Here is a 25,848-nt window from a genome sequence, read left to right as displayed (position 1 = left end):
AGTTTTCCAGTCTAAGCTTGATACAGAAGTCTGCTCTATCAGATTAGTCAAAAAAGAGACATCAGAGAACTGGCAAACATCTTGACTTTGGTCTTTCTGTGCTTTATCAAAATCCGTTTCTCTGTTTACAGACAGCTTTCTAAAAGTCACCTTAGGAAATCTGCACCTATAAATACTAAAGCAGTTCACAACTCAGCATCATGAGAAATATTAGAAAGAATAACAAGATGGTCAAAGGGACCTCTGGTCCATCTGGTCCAGTCTCGTGTTCCATCAGAGACACCTAGAGCAGGGGGCTCAGAACTATGTCCTGGTAGCTTTGGAATATCACCAAGGGGGAGAGTCCACAAGCTCTCTGGACAACCTCTGGCAGTGCTCCATCATCAACACAGGATGGAAGTGCTTCCTCATGATCAGATAAAACCTCCTGTGCTCCAGTTTGCGCCCACTGCCTCTTGCCCCGGCATTGAGCACCTCTGAAAAAAGCATGGCTACATCCTCCATGCACCCTCCCTTCAGGTATTTATACACATTCTTCAGATCTGTCTTGAACCTGAACAGTCTCAGCTCTCTCAGCTTCTCCTCACAGGAGAGGAGCTCCTGTTCCTTGACCATCTTGGTGCCCTTCTACTGGCCTCTTTTCAGTATATCCAGGTCTCTTTTGTTCTGAGACCTACTATTGCAGGTACAACCTCACCAGTGCGAAGTAGAGGGGGGAAGGATCACCCCTCCGAACCTTTGCTTAATGCTGCTGTGAATAACATTAGTGTTCTTAGTGGAAAGAGCACACTGCTGATTCACATTCAAGTTCTAACAGGACTACTATGTCCCTTTCCGCAGGGTTGCTTTCAAGCTGGGTGGCCTTCAGCATATATTGGTGCCTGAGTTTATTCCCTTCCAGGTGCAGGACTCTGCACTTGTTGATCTTCATGGGATTCCTACAAGACCAACTCTTCAGCCTGCCAAGGTCCCTCTGGATGGCAACATGGCCTTCTGGGAATCAGTAACTCCCTCTAACAGCATTCTCTTAAGTCTCACAATACGTTCATGGTTATTCACTCACAGCACTGGACACTAAAGGTGTCTGACCCTGCACAGCACTATAAATTATTGATATTACCTCCTTCAAATTTTCCACTCCAGAATTGAAATTGGTCAGTGTATAATCAATATTAAGATGTTATAATTATGAAATAAATAAGAGAGTTCAGCAAAGCAGATTATAATAACAAAAAGAGAATAGATAGGATGCTTACCCATATATCCTGGGCTCGCTTATGAAACTCCAGCAGAGTAGATCTCCAGAAGAGATCCTTCCCCACTGGTAATCAGCTCTTAAATGGGTCTAGAAGAGGTGCAGCCAGGCTCCACCCCTTCCAGCAGCACAGGTGAATTGCCTTCACCTGTGCTCCGGTGGCTGACTCATTGCTCACCTCAGGTGATCAATCAGAGGTTCAGGCCATGATTCAGCAGTTCCCATATAGTCAGTCTTCACCAATATATCTTTCAGAAGCAGAGGTCACGCAGAGAAACACAGAAAGGTGGCAGAAGTACCCTATGAGATTCAAGTGATAGGGATCCCAAAAGTCTCTGGATTATCATGTAAGAAAGCAGCAAGGGCTGACTCTAATTTAAAACACCAACTTTATATTGTTCCAATATCACATTTTACAAATTCATTAAATGTACTGTATGAGTTGCTCTTTTCAGTTCACGGGGTTCTCAGAGAATCTCAGCCATTCGAAGGTACTCACAGAACAGCTGAGGCTGGAAAGGATCCCAGGAGATCACATATTCCAACCCCTTGCCCAAAGCAGAGTCAACTAGAGTATGTTGCTCAAGACATTGTGTAGTCAGATCTTGAACATCTCAAAGCACAGAGTCCACAAGCTCTCTGGACAACCTGTTCCACTTCACTACAGAAGTTCTTACATTTAAATTTTATTTATTGTATTTCGGTCAGAGACCATCGCCTCTTGTTTGTTCCCTGGATATCACTGAGAAAAATTGGACTTTGTCTTCTCTACACCTTTCCTTCAGGCATTTATACACACCAATAAGATATCCCAAGCCTTCTCCTATTCAGTGTAAACAGTTGTAGCTTTCTCAGCCTCTCCTCATCATACTCCAATTCTTTAATCGCATTCCTGACTCTCCCGTGGATTCACTGTAGTATGTCACGTCCATCTTGCACTGAGGCACCCAGAACAGGACACAGATCTCCAGACAGTATCACTAGTGCTGCATAGGGAAGAATGATCACCTCCCTTGACCTGCTGGTTACGTTTTTCCTAGTACAACCACAGAATCACAGAATGGCCAGGGTTGGAAGGGGCCTCAAGGATCATGAATCTCCAACCTCCCCCCCACATGCAGGGCCACCAACCTCCACATTTAATATTAGACCAGGCTGCCCAGGGCCCCATCCAACCTGGCCTTGAACACCTCCAGGGATGGACGGGGCATCCACAGCCTCTCTGGGCAGCTGTTCCAGCATCTCACCACTCTCTCTGTAAAGAATTTCCCCTGACATCCAACCCAAATCTCCCCTCCCTCAACTTAAAACCATTTCCCCTTGCCCTGGAACCCTGGATGCTGTTGGCTTGAAGAGCATGGTGCGCTCTAGTGTTTTCTCAGATTGAGCAACCCAAGGTCCCTCCCTCCTATTTTTTTTTTCCCCTAGAATCTTAACTGGCTTTGTTGCTCTTCTCTGAAGTATTCCTAGCAATACAGTATCTATTTTGTAGTGAAGGTCTCAGATCTGAAGGCAGCACTCCAGGTGTGGTCTCCCCAATGCCAAGTATTGAGTGATAATTAACTGCCCCAGTCCTGCTGGCTGTGTTATTTCTAAAAGGGATGCTACTGGCCTTCTTGGCACACTAACTACAAGGGCCAGCCACTCTGCTGCCTCAATGTTAGCTCACTGCTGACTAGCACCCTTAGGGCCTTTTCCTAACAGTCAACTTTACAGCCACAGTTTTACAAGCCTGTAATAGTGCATGGAGTTGTTATGACCCAAATGTAGTACCTGCCGCTTAGCCTTGTTGCATGCCATACAATTGGACACAGCCCAGTGACGTAGTCTATCCAGATCCTCCTGCAGAGCCTTTCAATCCTTAAGCAGATGAACACTCCCACCCACCTTGGTGAGATCTGCCAACTTTCTGAGGGTGCACTCTCTCCCCTCATCAAAATTGTTCATAAAAGTATTGAACAAAACTTGCCCCAGTACTGAGCCCTGGGAACACTGCTTGTGACTGGCCAACAACTGGACTTAACTCTCTATTTACAACCACTGTTTTCACACATCCATCCAGCCACCACTACTGGTGAATAGAGTCGCTCCTCCCTAGGCAAAGGGTTTGGCATTTCCTTTCGCTGCATTTCAAAAGGTTCTTGTCTGCCTCTAACTACAGCCTGTCAACCTTCCTCTGAATGGCACTGAAATTATCTGGTCTACCAGCCACTCATCCCAGTCTTGTATTATCTACATCCCTTTTCACATCTTTCTTTCCTTCCCAATAAGAAAACATTCCAAGTTTCTACCTTGGCTTCCATGCCTCCCATTCCCACTCGAGATTTGGTTCCAAATGTCACAGACTGTTGGTCTCCTGGGTAGAATATGTCAATGAGCTTCGCATCATCAGATCCTGGAGGGCTGTTGAAGAGTCCTGAAACAAATATTTAAAAAGAAGAAAAAAAGAGAAAAAAAACACATTGAAATATATCCTTGAGACTGAAAAGCTGTATTTCACTTAACGGGATTAAAAACTTCCTCTGAACCCTCCTCTTTGTGGGAATTAAAGCATGAAACATAACATACAGAATCAAGACGTGTAGTTTTACCAAAATTGTAGCAAATAAGGAGAAACAGATCAACCCACATGCCAAACTGTAGTGTACAAGATATGAAATACAGATATTTCAACGAGGTTAGAGAGAAAGCTACAGGGAAATTTACAGCTTTTTTTTTTTTTTTTTTTTATGTTCAGTATCAGGGCTTACAAACATAAGCACACAACTGAACAGGTACAGGACAGTCTAGCTGTAAAATACAGGAACTGAAGAGATCAGAAAAACCTGAGCACAAGTTGGTTTGACTATTTTAACAAATTTGAATAGCTCAATTGGAAGGAATCTAGGAAGATCAGAGTACAACTGTCTAACCACCTCAGGACCAACCAACAGTTTACAGAATCACAGAATGGCCAGGGTTGGAAGGGGCCTCAAGGATCATAAATCTCCAATGCCCCCCACCACAGGCAGGGCCACTGACCTCCACATTTAATACCAGACCAGGCTGCCCAGGGGCCCATCCAATCTGGCCTTGAACACTTCCAGGGACAGGGCATCCACAACCTCTCTAGGCAGATGTTCCAGCACCTCACCACTCTTTGTGAAGAATTTCCCCCTGACATCCAACCTAGATCTCCCCTCTCTCAACTTAAAACGATTTCCCCTTGTCCTCCGGTTATCTACCCTTTCAAAGAGTTAATTCCCCTCCTCTTTATAGGCTCCCTTTAGGTACTGAAATCAATAGGTTGGAAAAGACCTATAAGATCATCCAGTCCAACCATCCACCTATCACCAATGGTTCTCACTAAACCATATCCCTCAACACAACATCCAAACGTTCCTTGAACACCTCCAGGGTCGGTGACTCCACCACCTCCCTGGGCAGCCCATTGCAGTGCCTGACCACCCTTTCAGAGAAGTAGTATTTCCTAATATCCAGCCTGAATCTTCCCTGGCGCAGCTTGAAACCATTCCCTCTAGTCCTATCACCAGTTACACGAGAGAAGAGGCCGACCCCCAGCTCACTACAACCTCCCTTCAGGTAGTTATAGAGAGCAATGATGTCTCCCCTGAGCCTCCTCTTCTCCAGACTGAACAATCCCAGCTCCCTCAGCCGCTCCTCATAAGGCCTGTGCTCCAGACCCCTCACCAGCTTTGTTGCCCTTCTTTGAACACGCTCCAGGGCCTCAATGTCTTTCTTGCAGTGAGGGGCCCAGAACTGGACACAGTACTCAAGGTGCGGCCTCACCAGAGTGGAGTACAGGGGAACAATTACTTCCCTACTCCTGCTGGTCACACTACTTCTGATACAAGCCAGGATGCCATTGGCCTTCTTGGCCACCCAGGCACACTGCTGGCTCATGTTTAGCCGAGCGTCAACCAATACCCCCAGGTCCATTTCCTCTACACAGTCTTCTAGCCAATCCGCCCCAAGCCTGTAGCGTTGCTTAGGGTTACTGTGGCCAAAGTGTAGGACCCGGCATTTGGTCTTATTAAACCTCATCCCATTGGCTTCAGCCCAGCTATCCAGCCTGTCCAGATCCCTCTGTAGGGCCTCGCTACCCCCAGGCAGATCGACACTTCCAGCCAACTTGGTGTCATCTGCAAACTTACTGAGGGTGCACTCAATGCCCTCATCCAGGTCATCAATAAAGATATTGAAAAGGACAGGCCCCAGCACCGACTCCTGGGGAACACCACTCGCAACTGGTCACCAGCTGCATTTAGCTCCATTGACCACCACTCTCTGGGCCCAGCCCTCCAGCCAGTTCCTTACCCAACCAAGAGTGTACCTGTCCAAGCCACGGACTGCCAGCTTCTGCAGGAGAATACTGTGGGAGACAGTGTCAAAGGCCTTGCTGAAGTCTAGGTAGACTACATCAACAGCCTTTCCCTCATCCACCAGGCGGGTCACTAGATCATAGAAGGAGATCAGGTTGGTCAAGCAGAACCTACCCTTCGTGAACCCATGCTGGCTAGGCCTGATCCCCCGGTTGTCCCGCACTTGCTGCGTGATCTCCCTCAAGACAATCTGTCCCATAACCTTCCCTGGCACCGAGGTCAGGCTAACAGGCCTGTAGTTACCCAGGTCCTCCTTACAGCCCTTCTTGTAGATGGGAGTCACATTGGCAAGCCTCCAGTCTTCTGGTACTTCACCAGTCAACAAGGAGCGCTGATAGATGATGGATAAATGCTGCAGTGAGGATCACCCTGCAGCCTTCTTTTCTTCAGGCTGAACAAGCCCAGCTCCCTCAGCCTGTCCTCATAGGGGAGGTGCTGAGGTCCTCTGATCACCTTCGTGGCTCTCCTCTGGACCCTCTCCAACAGTTCCCTGTCTTTTTTGCACTCGGGTCTCCACACTTGGATGCAGTACTCCAGATGGGGCCTCACAAGAGCAGAGTAGAGGGGGACAATCACCTCCCTGTCCCTACTGGCCACCCCTCTTTTGATGGAGCCCAGGATACCATTTGCCTTCCGAGCCACAAGGGCACACTGCTGGCTCATATTAAGTTTCTCATCTATCAAGACCCCCAGGTCCTTCTCCACAGGGCTGCTCTCAAGGACCACTCCTTCCAGTCTGTATGGATGCCTGGGATTCCTCCAGCCCAAGTGCAAAACTCTGCACTTTGCCGTGTTGAACCTCATCAGGTTCACCCAGGCCTACCTTTCTAGCCTCTTGAGGTCCCTCTGAATGGCATCCCTTCCTTTACTATGTCAACCGCACCCACTCAGCTTGGTGTCATCAGAGAACTTGCTGAGGGTGCACTCAATTCTGTCATCAATGTAATTGATAAAGATGTTGAAGAGCACTGGTCACAAGACAGACCCCTGGGGGACGCCGCTCGCTACCAGCCTCCACCTGGACATGGAGCCATTGATGACCACCGTCTGTCTGCGGCCTTTCAGCCAGTTTCTTATTCATCAAGTGGTCCACCGATCAAATCCACAATCCTCCAATTTGGAGATAAGGATGTGGTGGGGGACCACGTCAATGGCCTTGCTCAAGTCCAGGTAAATGACATTGGTCACCTTCCCTTTGTCCACCGATGCCGTCACTCCATCACAGAAGGAAAGCTTAAGCTTATTAAAAATCATTATCCTCAGATGGTATCCTTAGAGAGGCATCAACCACCTCTCTAGGAATTCTCTTCCAGTGCTTAACCATCATCACAGTAAAGAAATTTTTCCAGCTATCAAATCTGGACTGGGTGTGGTGCAGCTCTCAGTGAGAATGTGTCATTCTCACATGTTCTATCATTTTTAAACTAGGAGATCAAAACCCTTTTCCCCTTTCTCATGATCAGGAAGCTGTAGAGAGCAATGAGGTCCTCCTTTTCTCCAAACCAGACAAATGAAGCGTCCTCAGCCTCTCTTTACACAACATGCCTACAGTCCTTCTATCAGACTCCTCTGGAGTCTTTCAAGTGAGCAAGTAACTGCTTCTCATGGCTCCATGTAGTAACTTGCTTTCATTCCTCAGCATCCTTCAAGTTGCTACCTTCATGCTTGCTGATGCAGATGAGATACCAGATCTAATTCAGTAGTGGCTATTTGGATGTTGGACTGGATGAATCTTGTAAGTCTTTTCCAACCTTGGTGTTTCTGTGATTCTGTATTCTAAGTTATCATTTGTGCACCAGAGAGGGTGCACCTTCTTGAACTCCCAGATGCTTCTGTCTTTCCAGTTATCCCTGAAGCTCAGCTACCAGGCAGAGCAGTTCATTTAGCTAGGCACACCTCCCACAGGTATGTTTGCTATCACCTGTCATTCAAAAGACTACCCCCATGCACACCCTTCACACTAAATGCTGGGTGGTTATATGAACTGACTGGAGCTCCATCTGGGTGGTTGCACTAGACCTACTCAATGTCAGAAGAACAGGACCAGAGGGCATGGTTTTCTGTTTAGTGATCATTTTTGACAGACTTGAACAATTTCCTTATTTATAGTTTACAAACCTTCTACATCTGAAAGAACAATAAGGAGATCAGTCTTCATTTCGACAGCCAGACGTGCTGCCAAACTGTCATTATCCTTCACACTAATCACCTGCAATGAACAGACATGAAACAAGAATACTGAACAGTGGGAAGAACTATGAAATATTTGGCTGCAACATACAAACCCAAGCCACTTCAGCACTACCAATTCCTTATTAGCTGCTTTGTCCATACCCAGTGAAAACTCTTAGAAGCCGATTTTTTGCATGAAAGTAAGTAGCCTTCTGGAATGCAGTAAAGCAGCATCAAAGTGACAGGCAGTCAGATCAGGACCCACGTTCTCTACATTGACACCCAATGAAAGGGCAAGAAGTACTAACGGATCATTCTTTAAGCACAGGTGTTCAATTAGATGATCTGCAGAAGTCAATTCCAGCCTCAACTATTCTGTGAAAACCAAACAGGGCATGCTCACTTTTAGCAGAGCAGATACCATTTGCCCTGCTTCCATGCCACTGTTTTATCATGTCAGAAATAGACAGGTTGGCACAGTTCTCTGCTCCCTTTGTCCACATTACTAATTTTGTACGTTTCTCTGCTTCAGGCTCCAGATGTTCGTGATTACAGTGTTAGTAAACTATACTATTAGGGCTCTCCAATCTACAAAAAAGGTCCACCCCCTGCAATACTTTACCCACATTTACCCCCTGTAGATCACTGTTCGGTTCTGGAGGTGGAACAACAGCATCATTAGTGTTAATTATCGGGACAATATTCATTCTTAAAAGCTCATGTAGTGTTCCATTTAAGTTCCGACGCTTCTGTTCGTCATGGAAATCCAGATTGGTGACTAAAATCTAAAAGAAGACAGACTTTATATATACTTAGCCCATCATTTTTTTCTGACAAAAACATAAAACATATAGGGGTCTGCTCCAAAAGTAATGCCTCTTATTTTATTCTGTTGACCCACAAAACCAGAGACAGATGTTGGTGAGATGGTAGTAGAGGCTGAACTTTCCCATTAATATTCCATTAATTTTTGTTGCTGTGCCACAGATGGTAGCAGCAGGGCAGTCTGACAAAATGGCATCCAACACAGAAGTAAATATAAAGCAAAAGATGTGGAACTGAATTCCTCCATACAGAAAAAAATGGCATCTATCAACATTCACTGACACTTGCTTAATATTTATGGAGACCAAACAGTGGATGTTAGCACAGCGAGGCAGCAGGTGGTGTGTTTCAGCAGTGGTGACACTGACGTGAAAGACAAGCTGCTTTGGGTGACTATGCACAGCTGTCACCTCCGCTGGTGCAAATATTTACATGCACAGCACATGGGCTCTTGATAACTGCTGGTGAAAATGCATAGCTAATGGTGGAGACTATGTTGAAAAATAGCATTTTGTAGCTGAGAATTTGCTCTATCAATTACTGTTTTTATGTTCTTTGTTTCTGTTGTAGTATCCGTGGAAATAAGTAAGTGGCATTATTCTTGGAGCAACCTACATACAATCCAATATCATAATAGGTCGATCAATCAAGCCCTTTGGGTCACCAAACAATAACAAAAGCCACATTTAAAGGATAAAGAATACAAGTGAGAAATATTCTTGCCCTCTAGACCTTCACTAACCTCACAGCGTTCTCTTGAACGCTGATAGTTTTACTTCCTTCTTAAACTGTAGTGCCCAAACTCACACACAGTGCTCAAGGTGAGGTCACAGCAGAGCAGGGCAGGACAATCTCTTCCCTTGACCAGCTAGCATTGTTATGCTTGATGCACTCCAGGGTACACTTGGTCCTTCTGGCTACCAGGGCACACTGCTGACTAATTCAGTTTGTTACCAACCGGAACCTGCCCAATCCCTTTCTGCAGGACTGCTCTCCAGCTTCTCAGCCCCAAGTCTGTGTGTAAATCCAGTGTTGTCCTGTCTCAGGTGCAGAATTTAACCTTAGCTCGTGCTAAATTTCATGAAGATGGTGATGGCCTAGATCTCTACTTTGTTAATATCTCTCTCTAAGGCCGCTCTATCCCTTCCTAACTCAGTCATCTGTAAATTTACTTCATATGCATTTGAGTCCTGCTTCCAGGCCATTCTTAACAGCATTCAAGAGAACTGGCCCAGAAATGAAGCCCTGTGGAACATCACAGGAGACTGGTCACCAGCCTGACGTAATTCCATTTACTATAATTCTTTAAAACCTACCTGTGAGTCAATTTGACCCACTGTATTGACCCATTGTATTACATATTTCCTTAGCTGCATGTTGGACATTTTGTCCAGAAAGATACCGTGAGAAATAATATCAAAACCTTTACTGAAATCCAAAACTAGCTTCACTTGGTGAACCAAATTCAACCAAATAGGTAACCTTGTGAATAAAAGAAAATTACATTAGACAAACATAACTCTGGCCTCACAAACCCATGTTGATTATGACCAACAACTGCCAAGAACAATTCCATCACCAAGTGAAGTAGCAAGCCTAGGAGAGAAGGCATCCCTTACTTGAGCTGCACAGATGCTGTACTGTGTAAACATGGCTTCATACAGGGCCATTAGTCCACTCTGGCCAGCTGCTGCACAGGCTCGGGCTTCCAGGACTGGAATAGCCTACAGAAATAAAGAACAGCTGTCAGGCAGTGACTTAAATAGGTTCTAACCAACATTCAAAGAAAAGTGGGACTGTTGCCAATCACTCACCATATCTTTTAGCTGACTTTGGCCTGAGTGAAGTGCCTGCCTCACGCTCTGAGAAAGCAAGATCTCATGACGCAATCGTTGTTTTCCAAAAGCTACAGCACCACTGGTGACTATCATCATCTCTCGGCCCTGATTCTGCAGCACTGACACCTGTAAGTACAGAGAACAAGAACTGGAATACGGAGTAAAATCATGGCTAGCCTGACAGCTCGGGGCATTACAGCTATCTTATACTCAATAATTCTTGCTGACATAAGTGTTCTGCTTATCAACAGATATCCAAAGCAAGGCAGCCATCCTCAGAGATGTTCACTTTCCTAACCATTTAGGAGCTATGTAAAAGACTGCATGCAATCCATAACTTCTGCTATTCTTTCTTTTCACCCCCCCAGTACCACTTTTAATGACAGACTCATAACTTAATCTTCACAACACATATCACATGGTAACAATTCTGTAACTCTTGGACCTCTAATTCCATTGCTACAGATAACAAAAGATAAGATACAGAAAAGTCATGAGGTATCAACTGTACCTTCCACCAACTTTCTTATTCACTATCCATTCTCACAGCTGTTACTAAATAGTGATCTCATATTCAAGGAATGAAAAAGTTAACTCTTGAGAGTACAGCTTTTTACCGCTTCATCCAGAAAAGCATCTGGATACTTTCAAAGCTCTATAGCCATATGTCTTAAATGAATGTAATCTGTTATGTGAACCTCACTTCACAGAGAAGACACAGTCCAAATCCCCTCACAGTTCTCATTTCATTTTGCAGAACCAGCCCATTAGTTGATCCCATTGCTTTTCCTATTAGTGAGGTTACAAGCTTCTCCTGGAGAAAATTTGCAAATGCTCAGGTAATTAAGAAGGGTCTACTCTTTCTACAAACTTCATATACTTTAATGTTATCTTCCCACAAGATTCATTAGTGGATTAGCCACAATTAGTGCCTGAGTCACGTTTTATTTATTGCATACAAAATTGTGCAGAATAGTTGCTGCTGTGCTGAGTCTGATGGAATGGAGTTAATTTTCCTCATAAAAACCCATATGGTGCTGTAACGGATTTTGGGACTGAAAGCATTGATAATACACCAATGTTTTTGCTATTGCTGAATACTGCTTGCACAGAATCAACGCTTTGTTCTTCCCTACTTTGCTCCATGCCAGCAAGTAGCTGAACAAGTAGCCAGCAAGTGGTGAACAAGAAAGTCAGAGGAGATACAGCTGAGACAGGTTACATGAATTGGTCAAGGAGATACTCCATATCATCTAACATCACACTCGGCAATAAAACTGGGTTAATGGAAGAGGAAAGAGTGGTAGCAGTGAAGAAAAGACATTTCCTTTCCAAGCAGCCATATGCATGGACTAGTTGGGTGTTGGTCTGCTCATGGGAGGGAATAAACAATTGCCTTTGCATCACATATTTCTTTTCCCCTTACCTTCATTTATTAAATTACCCTTACTTCAACCATGTATTTTCTTGCTTCTGCTTTTAGTATTTTCTTATCAATCCCACCAGTGGTGGGTGCTTGAAGAAGGAGACAGGAAGCATATGTATGGTTGCTCAGTTGCTGGCTACAGTCAACTCACCATGCTGAGTTACATGGTTTATGCTACCAAAGCACAGGGGAATTAAAAAGTGAAACGCCAATACATGGCTTTAAAGGGGCTTTATGATTTTTTCCTGTATTTTTCTATGCCATCCAACAATGACTAAATACCTGAAATTAGAACAACCATTCCAATTCAGTTACAAAATTACCTGCTCCACAATAGATGCCAGCCTCCCAAGGGCTAAGCCACACTCATCCCCTCTTGTCACAACAGCACTGCCCAGCTTCACAACAATCCGCTTCGCATGCTTCAGCTCACTGCGGTGTGCAAATGATTTGCCATGTGCACGGCTGAGTGGCATGGTGATAAATGGGATGTTGCTCCAACAACGGATGGATTCATTCCTTAAACTCTGGGTATGGTGAGGGAGATCTGTGGTTAAAGAAAAAAAAAAAATACAGTTTTAAGTGTTTAATTCGGACTTCCAAGTCCCTTAAGTCATGTAACATTTCTTCCCTTCCCAAGGCTCACAACACACACCTCTCAATGACAGGGAATAAGAAGCCAGCTTTGAAGACACTGAAATAAAACGTGAGTGAATATTTTTATAGCAGCACTAACCATCCCTAAGGTATATAAAGCAATACCCGATGTGTTACAGCCTTGACTCTGGGAATAAAAAAAAACAAGACTGAATGACACTTAAATAGCCCATCCAACTCACAACAGAAATACAAGTGCTAGCTTTAAAAACTTTGCCTTTAAACTCCTCTGCCTTGACTCATGACATACAGCTAAAGAGTTTTTCTGTCTGTAGTACAGCAGAAAGCTTGACTGCTAGAAAAAAAAAAAAAGCACAGCTTTTATGAAGCCTGTAAGTCAGATACTTTCTCATGTTGCTAAACTGGGGGCAACAGAAGAGGGATGATGAACAATGAACTGCAAGCCACCTACCTACAGTATGAACAGGCACTGCAAGGAGCAGAGACAGTCACAGCATTATTCAGGTAAGACAGAACATGCACAGGGCTGGCATCTCATTTAAGGCAATGAACAAGGGAATATGCCTTAGCAAAATCTTTGTTTATCAAAAGCTTACAAAGGATCCTAAGGCAAACCAGCCCATTATCAGCACAGCAGAGTAAGGAAGAAAGTAACAGCAAAAGTACAGCTTCAATTGCAGCTCACTCCAGAGTTTTTAAGTTTTGAATGATGTTAATGAGGGGATTTTCCTTTTAAGAAAAAGAACAGGCACACCTGGACACACACTGATTAACACTATTAGAAACGTGTGCTTTCTCTCATACATACAGAAACGGGAAATGGCTGCGATGGCATGTGGCGATAACACAAAGCACCATCCAGGGGAACGGACAAGAGGGCTCAGAGCGGCTTGACACGACATTTTGAGATGCCTTCTGCAAATCAAGGATACCTGTAAGTTAAAAGGAAGGATGTGGGGAAACTGGTTAAATATCAGTGGATTTCCATCTATGTTTCTCTCTTCCCCCAACCCACCCAACCAGTTAGAGCTCTTCTTTTTCCTGCACACTCTTAATGCAATTTCCCTCTGCAAGAAACAGCCCACTCTCCTCACACTCATACCACAACTTAGGAAACTGAAGGCTCCTCTTCCTTACCTGCTGGCAGAAGATTATTATTAAAGATAAAGAACAAAACAGAGTTCCCCAGAATAGCTAAAAATGTGAAAGACTCTTAGTGAACATACCTACAATAGACAAAAGTTGCAGCTTTGTCCATGGAGAAGCTTGGAGGAAAAAACCTGAAAGCAGGTTGGATTACCTGTACAAACCACAACAAAACATCAACTATACTTATCCATGAACCACAGCCCAATGCATGAGGTCTGCTTCAAGAGTAATGCCTCCTATTTTATTCTGTTGGCCCACAAAGTCAGAGGCGGATGGTAGTAGAGGCTGAACCTTCTCATCAGTATCCCATTAAACTTTGGTGTGCAGCAGATGGGCATTCTGACAAAACAGCATCTGACATGGAACTGCTTACAAAGCAAAGACATGGAATTGCATCCCTCCATGCAGAAAAAATTGCACCCCCTGACATCCACTGAAGTTCCCTGAATGTTTATGCAAACTAACCAGTGGATGTTAGCACAAGGAGGCAGTGGGTGGTGTGTTTCAGCAATGATGCCATCACTACTGCAGTGAAACAGTGGTTACCTCTGCAGGTACAGATTTTTATGAGCGCAGCATGCAGGCTTTTGTTCAATGCTGGAGAAAATGCATAGCTAGTGGTGGTGACTACCTTGAAAAATAGAGCAAATTCTCAGCTACAAAACATTATCGGATAGTGATTATGCGTTCTTCGTACCTGTTGTAATTTCCATGGAAATAAAAAGGAAGCACTACTTCCAGAGTGACCTCTGTAGAACTACAGAGACATAGAATAGCTCAAGTTGGATGGGATCCACAAGAATCACAGAATCACTAAGGTTGGAAAAGACCTATAAGATCATCCAGTCCAACCATCCACCTATCACCAATGGTTCTCACTAAACCATATCCCTCAACACAACATCCAAACGTTCCTTGAACACCTCCAGGGTCGGTGACTCCACCACCTCCCTGGGCAGCCCATTGCAGTGCCTGACCACCCTTTCAGAGAAGTAGTATTTCCTAATATCCAGCCTGAATCTTCCCTGGCGCAGCTTGAAACCATTCCCTCTAGTCCTATCACCAGTTACACGAGAGAAGAGGCCGACCCCCAGCTCACTACAACCTCCCTTCAGGTAGTTATAGAGAGCAATGATGTCTCCCCTGAGCCTCCTCTTCTCCAGACTGAACAATCCCAGCTCCCTCAGCCGCTCCTCATAAGGCCTGTGCTCCAGACCCCTCACCAGCTTTGTTGCCCTTCTTTGAACACGCTCCAGGGCCTCAATGTCTTTCTTGCAGTGAGGGGCCCAGAACTGGACACAGTACTCAAGGTGCGGCCTCACCAGAGTGGAGTACAGGGGAACAATTACTTCCCTACTCCTGCTGGTCACACTACTTCTGATACAAGCCAGGATGCCATTGGCCTTCTTGGCCACCCAGGCACACTGCTGGCTCATGTTTAGCCGAGCGTCAACCAATACCCCCAGGTCCATTTCCTCTACACAGTCTTCTAGCCAATCCGCCCCAAGCCTGTAGCGTTGCTTAGGGTTACTGTGGCCAAAGTGTAGGACCCGGCATTTGGTCTTATTAAACCTCATCCCATTGGCTTCAGCCCAGCTATCCAGCCTGTCCAGATCCCTCTGTAGGGCCTCGCTACCCCCAGGCAGATCGACACTTCCAGCCAACTTGGTGTCATCTGCAAACTTACTGAGGGTGCACTCAATGCCCTCATCCAGGTCATCAATAAAGATATTGAAAAGGACAGGCCCCAGCACCGACTCCTGGGGAACACCACTCGCAACTGGTCACCAGCTGCATTTAGCTCCATTGACCACCACTCTCTGGGCCCAGCCCTCCAGCCAGTTCCTTACCCAACCAAGAGTGTACCTGTCCAAGCCACGGACTGCCAGCTTCTGCAGGAGAATACTGTGGGAGACAGTGTCAAAGGCCTTGCTGAAGTCTAGGTAGACTACATCAACAGCCTTTCCCTCATCCACCAGGCGGGTCACTAGATCATAGAAGGAGATCAGGTTGGTCAAGCAGGACCTGCCCTTCGTGAACCCATGCTGGCTAGGCCTGATCCCCCGGTTGTCCCGCACTTGCTGCGTGATCTCCCTCAAGACAATCTGTCCCATAACCTTCCCTGGCACCGAGGTCAGGCTAACAGGCCTGTAGTTACCCAGGTCCTCCTTACAGCCCTTCTTGTAGATGGGAGTCACATTGGCAAGCCTCCAGTCTTCTGGTACTTCACCAGTCAACAAGGAGCGCTGATAGATGATGGAAAGCGGCTCGGCTGTCACCTTCACCAGTTCCCTCAGCACTCTCGGGTGGATCTCATCTGGCCCCATGGACTTGTGACAGTCCAGTTGGAGTAGCTGGTCTCTGACTGTTTCCTTCTGAATCTTGGGTGGTTTAGTCTGCTCCCCAGCCGAGACTACCAGGTCAAAAAGTGGAGTACCCTGAGGATAACTGGTCTGACCTTTAAAGACAGACGTAAAGAAGGCATTTAGGACCTCTGCCTTTTCCTTATCGTCAGTAGTCACATTCCCAGCCTCATCCAGTAAAGAATGGAGATTCTCCTTAGTCCTCCTCTTACTGTCGAGTCCTCCTCTTACTGTCGAAACATCAAGCCCAACTCCCAGATCCACACAGAACTACCCAACATTCAAACTATATTTCTGAGAACTTCCAAACAGCAAGATATTAACACTGATTATGAGTAAGGACATCAGTTTCTAAGGTATGTGGCTTTAGTTTCCCTTGACTGAACTTTTAAGCACTCAAAGCTCTTGTAACCCCTGAAGCCACTGGAGCAACTACCCAGCAAATGAGGGATACAGAATTGGCAGCTTCCTATAACCAGTGTACTTGAAGTAATGCACGTATGGTACTACAAAGAAAAGAAAGGTGGTGAATACAAATCCAGTTTTCCTGCGTAGTGCTTATACAATGAGACCTCTCATTTCCCTTATAGAAAATTTTGCTCCCTCTACTTTCTTTCAATCAAATAACATTACAAAAGCTTCAGTGAGAGCCTTGAAGGGAAGAAGACGAGAGCTCATAGTGACCATATCAGAACTCTTACATATATCTTGACAGATACAATGCCTGGCAGTTCTGGCCAACACGTATATTAACACTAAATATCTGAAGTTGCTTAATTACCCTGCATCAGTATATCGCTATTATGCTTCATTACAATCCTTACCAAATCATATACCTCTACACAGAACAAATAAGCCACCAGCAGATAACGATTCTCCTGTTTTGGCTGATAAAGATCATAAAGCATGGCATTTAAACTATCTATTAATCTATCATGCCCCTACAGTTCTGTATTTCACCTGAAAAAGTAGCTCTGATCATCACAAGGATGAGGCAGAAAAAGGATTCAGTACTGATGATTGAGCTGAACAAGTAGTCTTGTTTGAAAGTTTGCTTCTCATAAAGACATTTAAAGTTAACTAGTGAAGGCTACCAGCCAAACATTTACTACCTGAAGACTTCAGATGCCCTCTATCACTTAGGTGTTTCAGGCGTATGCCTTTGGGGAATAAAATTCCCATCGTCCGTGCGTCTCACCATTTGACTCTTCCATCTCAAAGTTCACCCTGCCACCCACTACCAGACATCATATTCCCTGCAGGCTCCTTGTTCTGTCTCTAGGGGATGCTTGCAGTCCAATAGGCTGGCAAAGGACAGAACATAAAAAAACAAAATATCAATTTTATCAAAAATAAAAATATTAAAAAAAAGGAGGTGTGTGACATAAGAATGATGCAGCCAGAAACTAAAGCTAGACCACAGGGCACTCTGTAAATCATAGAATCATTTAGATTGGAAATGACCTTTAAGATCATCATGCCAACCATCATCTAATACTACCACGTCCACCATTAAGCCACGTCCCCATGCAGCACATACACACAGCCCTTAAAATACCTCCAGGAATGGTAACTCCTCCACTTCCCTAGGCAAGCTGTTCCATGCCTGACCATTCTTTCTGTCAAAAAATTCTCCCACGTACTCACTCTAAACCTCCCATGGCACAAGTTGAGGCTGTTTCCTCACTTCCTATCAGTTGTTACTACAAACTTCTCTCAGGTAGCTCTGGAGAGTGATAAAATCTCCCTTGAACCTCCTCTTTTCCAGACTTAACCACCCCAGTTCCCTAATGCTGCAGAACAATTCTCTCTCCCCTTGCTGAATCAGGAATTTAGAATTTAATTTAATCCTCACTTTCCTTCCCACCACCATTTCCAGAATTTTCATACCTGTAAAGGTTCTACTCTGCAGTAACAAACCAAAACACGCAAAAGATATTGGGGAGTGGGGAGGAGGGGGTGTAAATAAATAAAAAAAATCAAACTTCTACCTTATTAGGGGGAGGGGAGTGACGACAGACTGACATCAATAAAAATAAACGCAAAATGCATTATTTAGGTACAGGTCTCTAGCACTGACTTAAAATCTTGTTGCCATTACTACGAAAACCTAATTCCTGCAAACTAGTCTCCAAAAGTCTTTTAAAAATGCCATTCTTTCATCCTAACTTTAAGCAAAGAAAAGTTATCCTTATGCTATCTCACAGAAAGCATTGCTATTAGCTAGTTTTCATGAAGTTACTGTTTTCAGAAGAGCTGTTAAGTAGCCCACTACGTTAAAATGTGTTTCAGATCGATGTCAAGAACTAAGCCAACTCTCCCATGTAATCTGAAGTGGAATGGAGGACTCAAATCCTTAAACTGGTGTCTTTCACAACAGCCTATGGAACAGATTTATTTTTTTCCCAAAAGAACCAATCTTCTATACAAGGAGCGATACAGTACTACACTTAAGCAATAAAGAAGAGGTAAATCAAGTTCCCAGCAAACACACAATTTCAATGAGGCAAGACTTCATACCAAACAACACTAAAAAAAGAAAATCCCCTGTAGCATTAAAGGCTTTGCATTACTTAGTTCGTAAGTTAACAAACCTGTTTAAAACTTCTTTACAAAAAAAAAAACAACCCAACTTCCTAAGTTCCTAGTGTAGCTCAAAAACAAGAGCCTTCCCAGGGAGAAACCATTTAAAGAGTAATAAAGTAAAGCTTCAAATAAACTATCTTTAGAATAGTTCACCAATAGCTCTGTTGATGGTCTACAGAAGTTTACACACAGAGAGAACAGGCATTTCAAAGCAACAGGCATCATGCAATTCTTTCCTATCCAGAATCTATTCCAGAAGTCTGCAAGGCACAACTGAATAGAACGCTATCACTGACCTGCAAAAACTGTTCAAATATTTCCAATCTTAAGTACTCCAAAGATAACAACTACACAATTTCAGTATTGATCCCTTTGATCTTGTATATAAATCGGTTAAGCAGCACAAGCAGGTTTGTGCAGCAAGGCACCGGATGCCAAACTAGAGCCTCCCTGAAAAGAGCACGGTAAGGAGCCGAGCACTGCACGCTATGAAAAAGCAGAACTCAATCATGCACAGACGGTATTCTAGATTAGCAAAACACAACAGCAGGCAAATCGCTTCAGAACGCTTAGATCCACCTGAATTTCCATACCTGATCCCTCCGGCTGAAACTGCAACAAAGATTTCTAAGAGAAGCAACTTGCATGGAAACCGGGAGGCAGAGACAGCTCCTGCAAGGGCTGCGGAGGCAGACCCAGCTGACCTGCAGCAGCCAATCCCCGACGCCCTGACAGCACAAGCCACATCAGCACTGCAAGAACAGAACAACCACTGGCTGATGTAACTTCAGCGACTTCAGCAGACTCCATCCCTCCAGACACGCACACACCTTCCCAGCCTGCTGTCCCAGCAGATGATGTAATTCTACTCCACGTTGCAGCACAAAATCCAGCATTAATGACTGTTTTCTGTCTAGTCCCAGACTAGTCCAGACAGCCCTACCCACAGTACAGGCTGCCTGGCCATCTCTCCCACCAGCTTTCCCTGACCTGAATTCTCCCCATTCTCAGATGTTTGCTGTCTGATGCAGGCAGGAGACTAAAGGATCTTTGTAGCCCAGCTTTTGAGAGTGGCTTCATCTCCCTAAGCCTTCTGACTCCTTTGTTTTCTCCACTGCATCCCAAACCTTTCTACTAGGGCAGGACTGCTGCTGGCTTTAGATGCTCCCTTGCCTGCCATATACCACTTGCAGTCATTTCTGAATTAAAGAGAAAGCGCTCATTGCTGAATTCAGTAAAAGGCATAAAAACACTACAGCTTTTTGTCTTTACATGCATTATAAAATTAACCATAGGTCCCCACTTAAATTCAGATGCTGGCTATAGTGCTTCCTCTCTGTATTTTACTATTGTTGTATGCTCATTTTTGTACTGCAGTAAACAAATTCCACCAGCACTTGTTCTCATGTTGCTAAAGGACACCAGCTGGCGGGAGGGGGTTGTTTAGTTTCATTTGTTTAAATGGTAGATGCTTCACTATCTAAGATCAGGAAACAATCTCATCTGAAAGTTTCAAATCCATAGAGGAAACCTCACAAAGAGTAAACAATATTCAAGGGGTGGACAGACTTACAAAACCTTCCACATCCCAATAATTTATAGAAGACCCAATCTACAGTTATTTGTCAAAGGTTTTGTTGTCCCCACAAAAGAGAAAACAAACTGATGCTTCCCTTCCCCAAAAATGCAGATATAAAGACACCGCTTTGTTAGAAGACTATCTGAAGACTTCCACTTTGCCAACGGTAGCATTTGTCTCCATTACAGCACTTACGCTCTGCATCCTCACCTCTTCACCCCATTATTAGGATTATTATTAACAACAGCGATTAAAGAAGCCAATGTAGCTTAACACACAAGCAAAAAGAGCTGCTAAGTCTTCCCTTTTGATTTTTAAACACATAACAAAAAACAAGCCCTATTTCTGATTGAGCTAGACAGCTTTTAGAACATGTAACTCCTCTGATCTATGCTTGCAAATAAAAAGGGGTTGAGGAGCTAAATCAGCACTTTTGTTTCCCAAATAAAACTTTCAGCTCTTACACAAGGATGCTTGTTAGCATCAAGGAGCCAAGACTTCTTGCCTGAACAGTAGTAGTTTACCTCAGTGTACAGCAAGCATGTTAGGACACCAGCAGTGGAAAAACTGTGGTTTCAGAGAGTTAAAGGTAGTGAATACCCTGATAAATCTCAAGAAGAGTTCCATCTTCAAGAAAAAAGCACAAGAAACACACCAACATCATTAACAACACACGGAGGTGAACATGCTACACTCCACTTGCAGTCCTAATTACAGGATTATCTCTATCCAAAGACTTCACTTTTTCCTCTAATAAAAAAAAATCACCACCACCAAAAATAAACAACCAGTCAGACAAAAGCTTTTTAGCTGTTTAGCTTGGAGAAGGCTCTGGAGAGACCTCACTGGGGCCTTCCAGTACTTGGAAGGAGCTTACAGGTATCAGAGAATCATGGAATTGCCAGGGATGGAAAGGGACCTCAAGGATCATGAATTTCCAATGCCCCCCGCCACAGGCAGGGCCACCAACCTCCATATTCAATACCAGACCAGGCTGCCCAGGGCCCCATCCAATCTGGCCTTGAACACCTCCAGGGATGGGGCATCCACAACCTCTCCAGGAAGATGTTCCAGCACCTCACCACTCTCTGTAAAGAATTTCCCCCTGACATCCAACCTAAATATTCCCTCCCTCAACTTAAAACCATTTCCCCTCGTCCTGTAGTTATCAAGCCTTTCAAAGAGTTGATTCCCCTCCTCTTTGTAGGCTCCCTTTAGGTACTGAAATGCTGCAGTGAGGTCATCCCGCAGCCTTCTTTTCTCCAGGCTGAACAAGCCCAGCTCCCTCAGCCTGTCCTCATAGGGGAGGTGCTCCAGTCCCCTGATCACCTTCATGGCTCTCCTCTGGACCCTCTCCAACAGGTGTCTGTCTTTCTTGTACTGGGGGCTCCAGACTGGACACAGTACTGTAGATGGGGCCTCGTGAGGGCAGAGTAGAGGGGGACAATCACCTCCCTGTCCCTGCTGGCCACCCCTCTTCTGATGGAGTCCAGAATGCCATTTGCTTTCCAAACTGCAAGAGCACACTGCTGGCTCATGCTAAGTTTTTCATCCATCAGGGCCCCCAGGTCCTTCTCTGCCGGGCTGCTCTCAAGGATTGCTCTGTAACAAGTCTGCATAAAACCTTGCCTTTTGCTGTGTTGAACCTCATTAGGTTCACCCAGGCCCACCTCTCAAGTCTGCTAAGGTCCCTCTGAATGGCATCCCTTCCTTCCACTGTGTCAACCAAACCACAACACTCAGCTTGGTGTCGTCAGAGAACTTGCTGAGGGTGCACTCAATTCTGTCATCAATGTAATTGATAAAGATGTTAAAGAGCACTGGTCACAAGACAGACCCCTGGTGGACACTGCTTGTTACCAGCCTCCACCTGGACACAGAACCATTAATCACCACCCTCTGTCTGCAGCCTCTCAACCAATTCCTTATCCATCAGATGGTCCACCCATTGAATCCACAATCCTCCAATTTGGAGATAAGGATGTGGTGGGAGACCACGTCAACGGCCTTGCTCAAGTCCAGGTAAATTACATTGGTCACCTTCCCTTTGTCCACCGATGCCATCACTCCATCATAGAACCCCACCAGATTTGTTAGGTTTTCTCTGGTAAAGCTGTGCTGGCTGTCTCGGATCACACACTCATTCCTCATGTGATCAAGCATGTTGTCCAGGAGGATCTGTTCCATGATCTTCCCAAGTACAGAGGTGAGACTCACCAGCCTGTGGTTCCCCAGGTTGCTTGGGAGCCTGGTCAGCCTGATCTACTGGCTGGCAAACCTGCCATGGACAGGGCACTGGAACTAGAGAATCTTTAAGACCCCCCCCCAACCTAAGCAATTCCATGATTCTATGAACAAAATTGCTAAGCAAGAAATGTGAGAAAACAGCTTAATTAAGCATAATCATCAGTGGTTGAGTTGGCATCTTTCCAGCATTTCCTTCTTCCAGAAATCATTACTCTCTTCTGGCCTGGATCAAATCTGAATCAAATGATTTCCTCTAAAACCTTTACCAAGCAGTAAAACATCCATCAGCTATTAAGGATAAAGAGATGATAGAAATATCTCAGTCTTGTATCAGTTTTTCTATGACAATCAAACCAAGGTGTACGAGCATTACAATTCATTCACGGAAAGAAACAGAGGCTGAATAAAATTTTTATAATAGCTATGGCTAGAACAGTAACACTGATATCACTAAGAGTTAAGATGCAAATCATGTACCTGGACACACGCTCATGTTCAGAAGTAAAAATGCAGCTAAAGAAACGTAAGGATAGAAAGAAAAACTTGAAACATGTGAACTGAAATCAGTAGTTTTGTTCAATATTTCAGGAGAAAAACATTTACATTTAGTACCATGCACTTCAGCCTCTTACAGCTCCTCCAGTATGTCTTATTAAAGCTTTAGATGCACTTTTTCACCATCCCAAATTTTTTCAAAACCTCCTCCATATCCAAGCCCCCACTGTGGAATGAACCTCTTCTACTGTCTTATAGTCTTACAGTAATCTGTAAGCCAGCTGGCTGCAGCCTCTTGCACAGAAAGACAGTGGAAATTCACCAACAGTAAGATTTGCTCGTGCCCTGTCATTTCTCCAAGAGGACCATCACTCAAAATAGCATTTATTATCTTGACTCCATGGAGTATTCAGCTCTGTATTCCATTTTAGTTCCCTGTTTTTAAGACATTTGCCCTTACCTACCTCTCCTTTTTTGTTCTGTCCTCAGAACGTCATGTTTTTCTCTTCTTTTGTTGCTGAGGAGATTAAAGAAGGCATTCCTTTTCCATCAAAGGTAAGTTGATACCCAATCCTAATAGAGAAATTAAAAAAAAAATTAAATCAGTACAACAGCAGTTTGTGTCCAACTCCCAAATTCAGTACACGACTACAATAAGAAAACAAAACTCCTTGAACACTCCTCTGGTCTCTAGCTTTACATGACTGTGGTGCCATTCACCTTCTCCACAGCACCTGTAGCACTGCAGACTTCCAGTGCACACATCTTCTCATTCCTCCCTATGGCTGCGGAGCTCAAGCGGCACATAAACAGCACTAGCACCAGAAGCAGCAGTTTTGCCAGCCCTATTGCCTCCTGTGTAAGCAATCTGTGTAAGTTTTGGTCACCAAGATTTCTTTATCTATAACTCTATCACCCCTTTTAGAGAGCTATCAGATTTCTTCTCATACAAAAAGAAAGCAAACAAACAAAAAACCCAGACCCTGCTGTATCTTGTGAGATGAAACAGCATACAACAGACACAGGCTTATTACCAGGAGTAAAGGCAAAGCCTGGGTATCTCACGCAGGTGTCAGGAGGGTTTACGTGTTTTCTTTAGGCTCAGAGAAATTTTCATGATAGGTCCAAGAGATGTACAGAGAAAAAGGCAGGCCAAAGATGCACAGCAGCCCTGTTTCTCCAGAACTCCCAACGAATGAAGCCAATGTAGTTCTCCATTTACTGCTCGCAAAGGCCCAAGGAGCAATTCCACTCTGTCGTTGGCTCTATATAATAGTATTGCTCTACGGCCACCAAAAAAGCCCGAAATAAAGCCTACATGACTCAAGACAACTTGACAAGGCCGTTAGGATGAGCGCCCGGACGCCTGCAGCGCGGCGCACGCTGTGCGCACGGTACCCGTGTCGTCGCAAGGCTCAGCTCACTCGTTTTCAAGGAGGCTTCGTTCGGGCCCGACCGAACCACAGGAGAACCGGACGGAGACCGCCGGCGGTCAGCACAACGCAGCGCCGGCCGCACCGCGCGCTCGGCGACGCGCGGCCACGACCAAACCCCCTCGCGTCCGCCACCTCCCGCCGCAGCCCGGCGGCCAGCTTCCGCAGCGCCGCACCCAGACGCGCCTCACGGCCGCAGCCCGCAGCTCCCGGCCCGCTCGGCAGCCCCCCACCCTCCGCCGCTCAGCTCCCGGCAGCGCGACGCACGCGGGCTCCATGCCGGCCCCGGCCCGCCCCTCCGCGCCCACCTGGCCGGGCTCCCTCCAGTGATCCTCCGGCAGAAGAGGCGCTCGGGCGGGCGAACGCTCCACGGGGCGACCCGCGGCGGAAGGAGCGTTCCGGTACAAATGGGAGCGACCCCGGCGGCACGACGCCAACCGAGCGCGACCGGAGAGGGAGGCGGCGGCAGGAAGCGGCGGCTCCCCTTCCGCAGAGCGCGGCGGCGCGCCGCAGTCACACAGCGCCTGACCGAGCGCCCGGGACGCTCACAGCTCCGCCCGGCGGAACGGACCGCCTCCAATTCCATCTCTGACTTGCTGGGTAAAAGTCGATGAAGTATTCAACTGGGCTGCGAGCGCACACCGCTGGCTCACGAAGGCCAACTGTATCCTGGGCTGCATCAAGAGAAGTGTGACGGCAGGGCGAGGGAGGAGATTCTGCCGCTCTGCTCTCGTGAGACCCCACCTGCAGCACCGCGTCCAGTTCTGGGCCCCCAGCACAGGAAGGACGTGGAGCTGTTGGAGCGGGTCCAGAGGAGGACCACGGAGATGATCAGAGGGCTGGAGCACCTCCCTGCAAGGCCAGGCTGAGAGAGCTGGGCTCTGCAGGCTGGAGAAGAGAAGGCAGCAGGGAGACCTTCCAGCAGCCTTCCAGTAGCTGAAGGGCCTCAGGAAAACTGGGGAGGGACTTCTGGTAAGGGGCAGGTAGGGACAGGACAAGGGGAAGTGGCTTTAAACTGGAAGAGGGTAGATTTTAAACAAGACATCATGAAGAAATTCAGTATTGTGAAGGTGGTGAGACACTGGAACAGGTCGACCAGGGAGACTGGATGTTCCCTCCCTGGGAGCATTCTAGGCTAGGCTGGATGGGGCTGTGAGCAACTTGTTCTAGGAGGAGGTGTCCCTGCCTACAGCAAGGGGGGTGAAACTAGATGATCTCAAAGGCTCCTTCCAACACAAACCATTCTATGATCCAACATACATGTCTTAACTTCAGTCCTCTCGATACATTCCTGGTTTAGAAAGCACTCAGTTTCTGGGAGCAAGTTCATTTTAACTTCCTTCTTCCTGCTCCTCATTCTTGCAACATCTCTCAACTACCCCATCCTTTAAGAATTTCACTTCAAGGAGGTTTAAAGATTGTGTATATGGAGAACAGGAGAATGAGAGGACACAGGACAGAAACTAATCAAGTGCATTAA

General features: G+C 45.6%; 1 protein-coding gene across 5 annotated transcripts in view; it reads right to left on the bottom strand.

Annotated features, from left to right (window-relative positions):
* Positions 1-25,798, bottom strand: part of ALDH18A1 (aldehyde dehydrogenase 18 family member A1) — a 43,480-nt gene extending 17,682 nt beyond the window's left edge. Inside the window, exons 1-9 of one of the 5 annotated variants that reach the window (XM_031597279.2) lie at positions 24,677-25,798; positions 23,396-23,508; positions 13,325-13,448; positions 12,222-12,445; positions 10,449-10,598; positions 10,254-10,358; positions 8,436-8,594; positions 7,756-7,846; positions 3,547-3,671 (exon numbers count right to left, since the gene is read on the bottom strand). In XM_031597279.2, coding sequence (XP_031453139.1) covers positions 3,547-3,671; positions 7,756-7,846; positions 8,436-8,594; positions 10,254-10,358; positions 10,449-10,598; positions 12,222-12,445; positions 13,325-13,418 — 948 coding nt within the window. In that variant the 5' untranslated portion in view covers positions 13,419-13,448; positions 23,396-23,508; positions 24,677-25,798. Of the gene's footprint in view, positions 1-3,546; positions 3,672-7,755; positions 7,847-8,435; positions 8,595-10,253; positions 10,359-10,448; positions 10,599-12,221; positions 12,446-13,324; positions 13,449-19,207; positions 19,730-23,395; positions 23,509-24,676 lie in introns of those variants that run through there. The other 4 variants (XM_031597278.2, XM_031597277.2, XM_090145713.1 and 1 more) reach the window with 4 other exon arrangements.
* Positions 25,799-25,848: the final 50 nt, after the last annotated feature.

This window comes from Phasianus colchicus, chromosome 8 (genome assembly GCF_987193195.1).
Source record: "Phasianus colchicus chromosome 8, bPhaCol1.hap1.1, whole genome shotgun sequence".
NCBI lineage: Eukaryota > Metazoa > Chordata > Aves > Galliformes > Phasianidae > Phasianus > Phasianus colchicus.
Note: the sequence above shows the minus strand (reverse complement) of the source record. Positions and strands in the feature narration are given on the sequence as shown.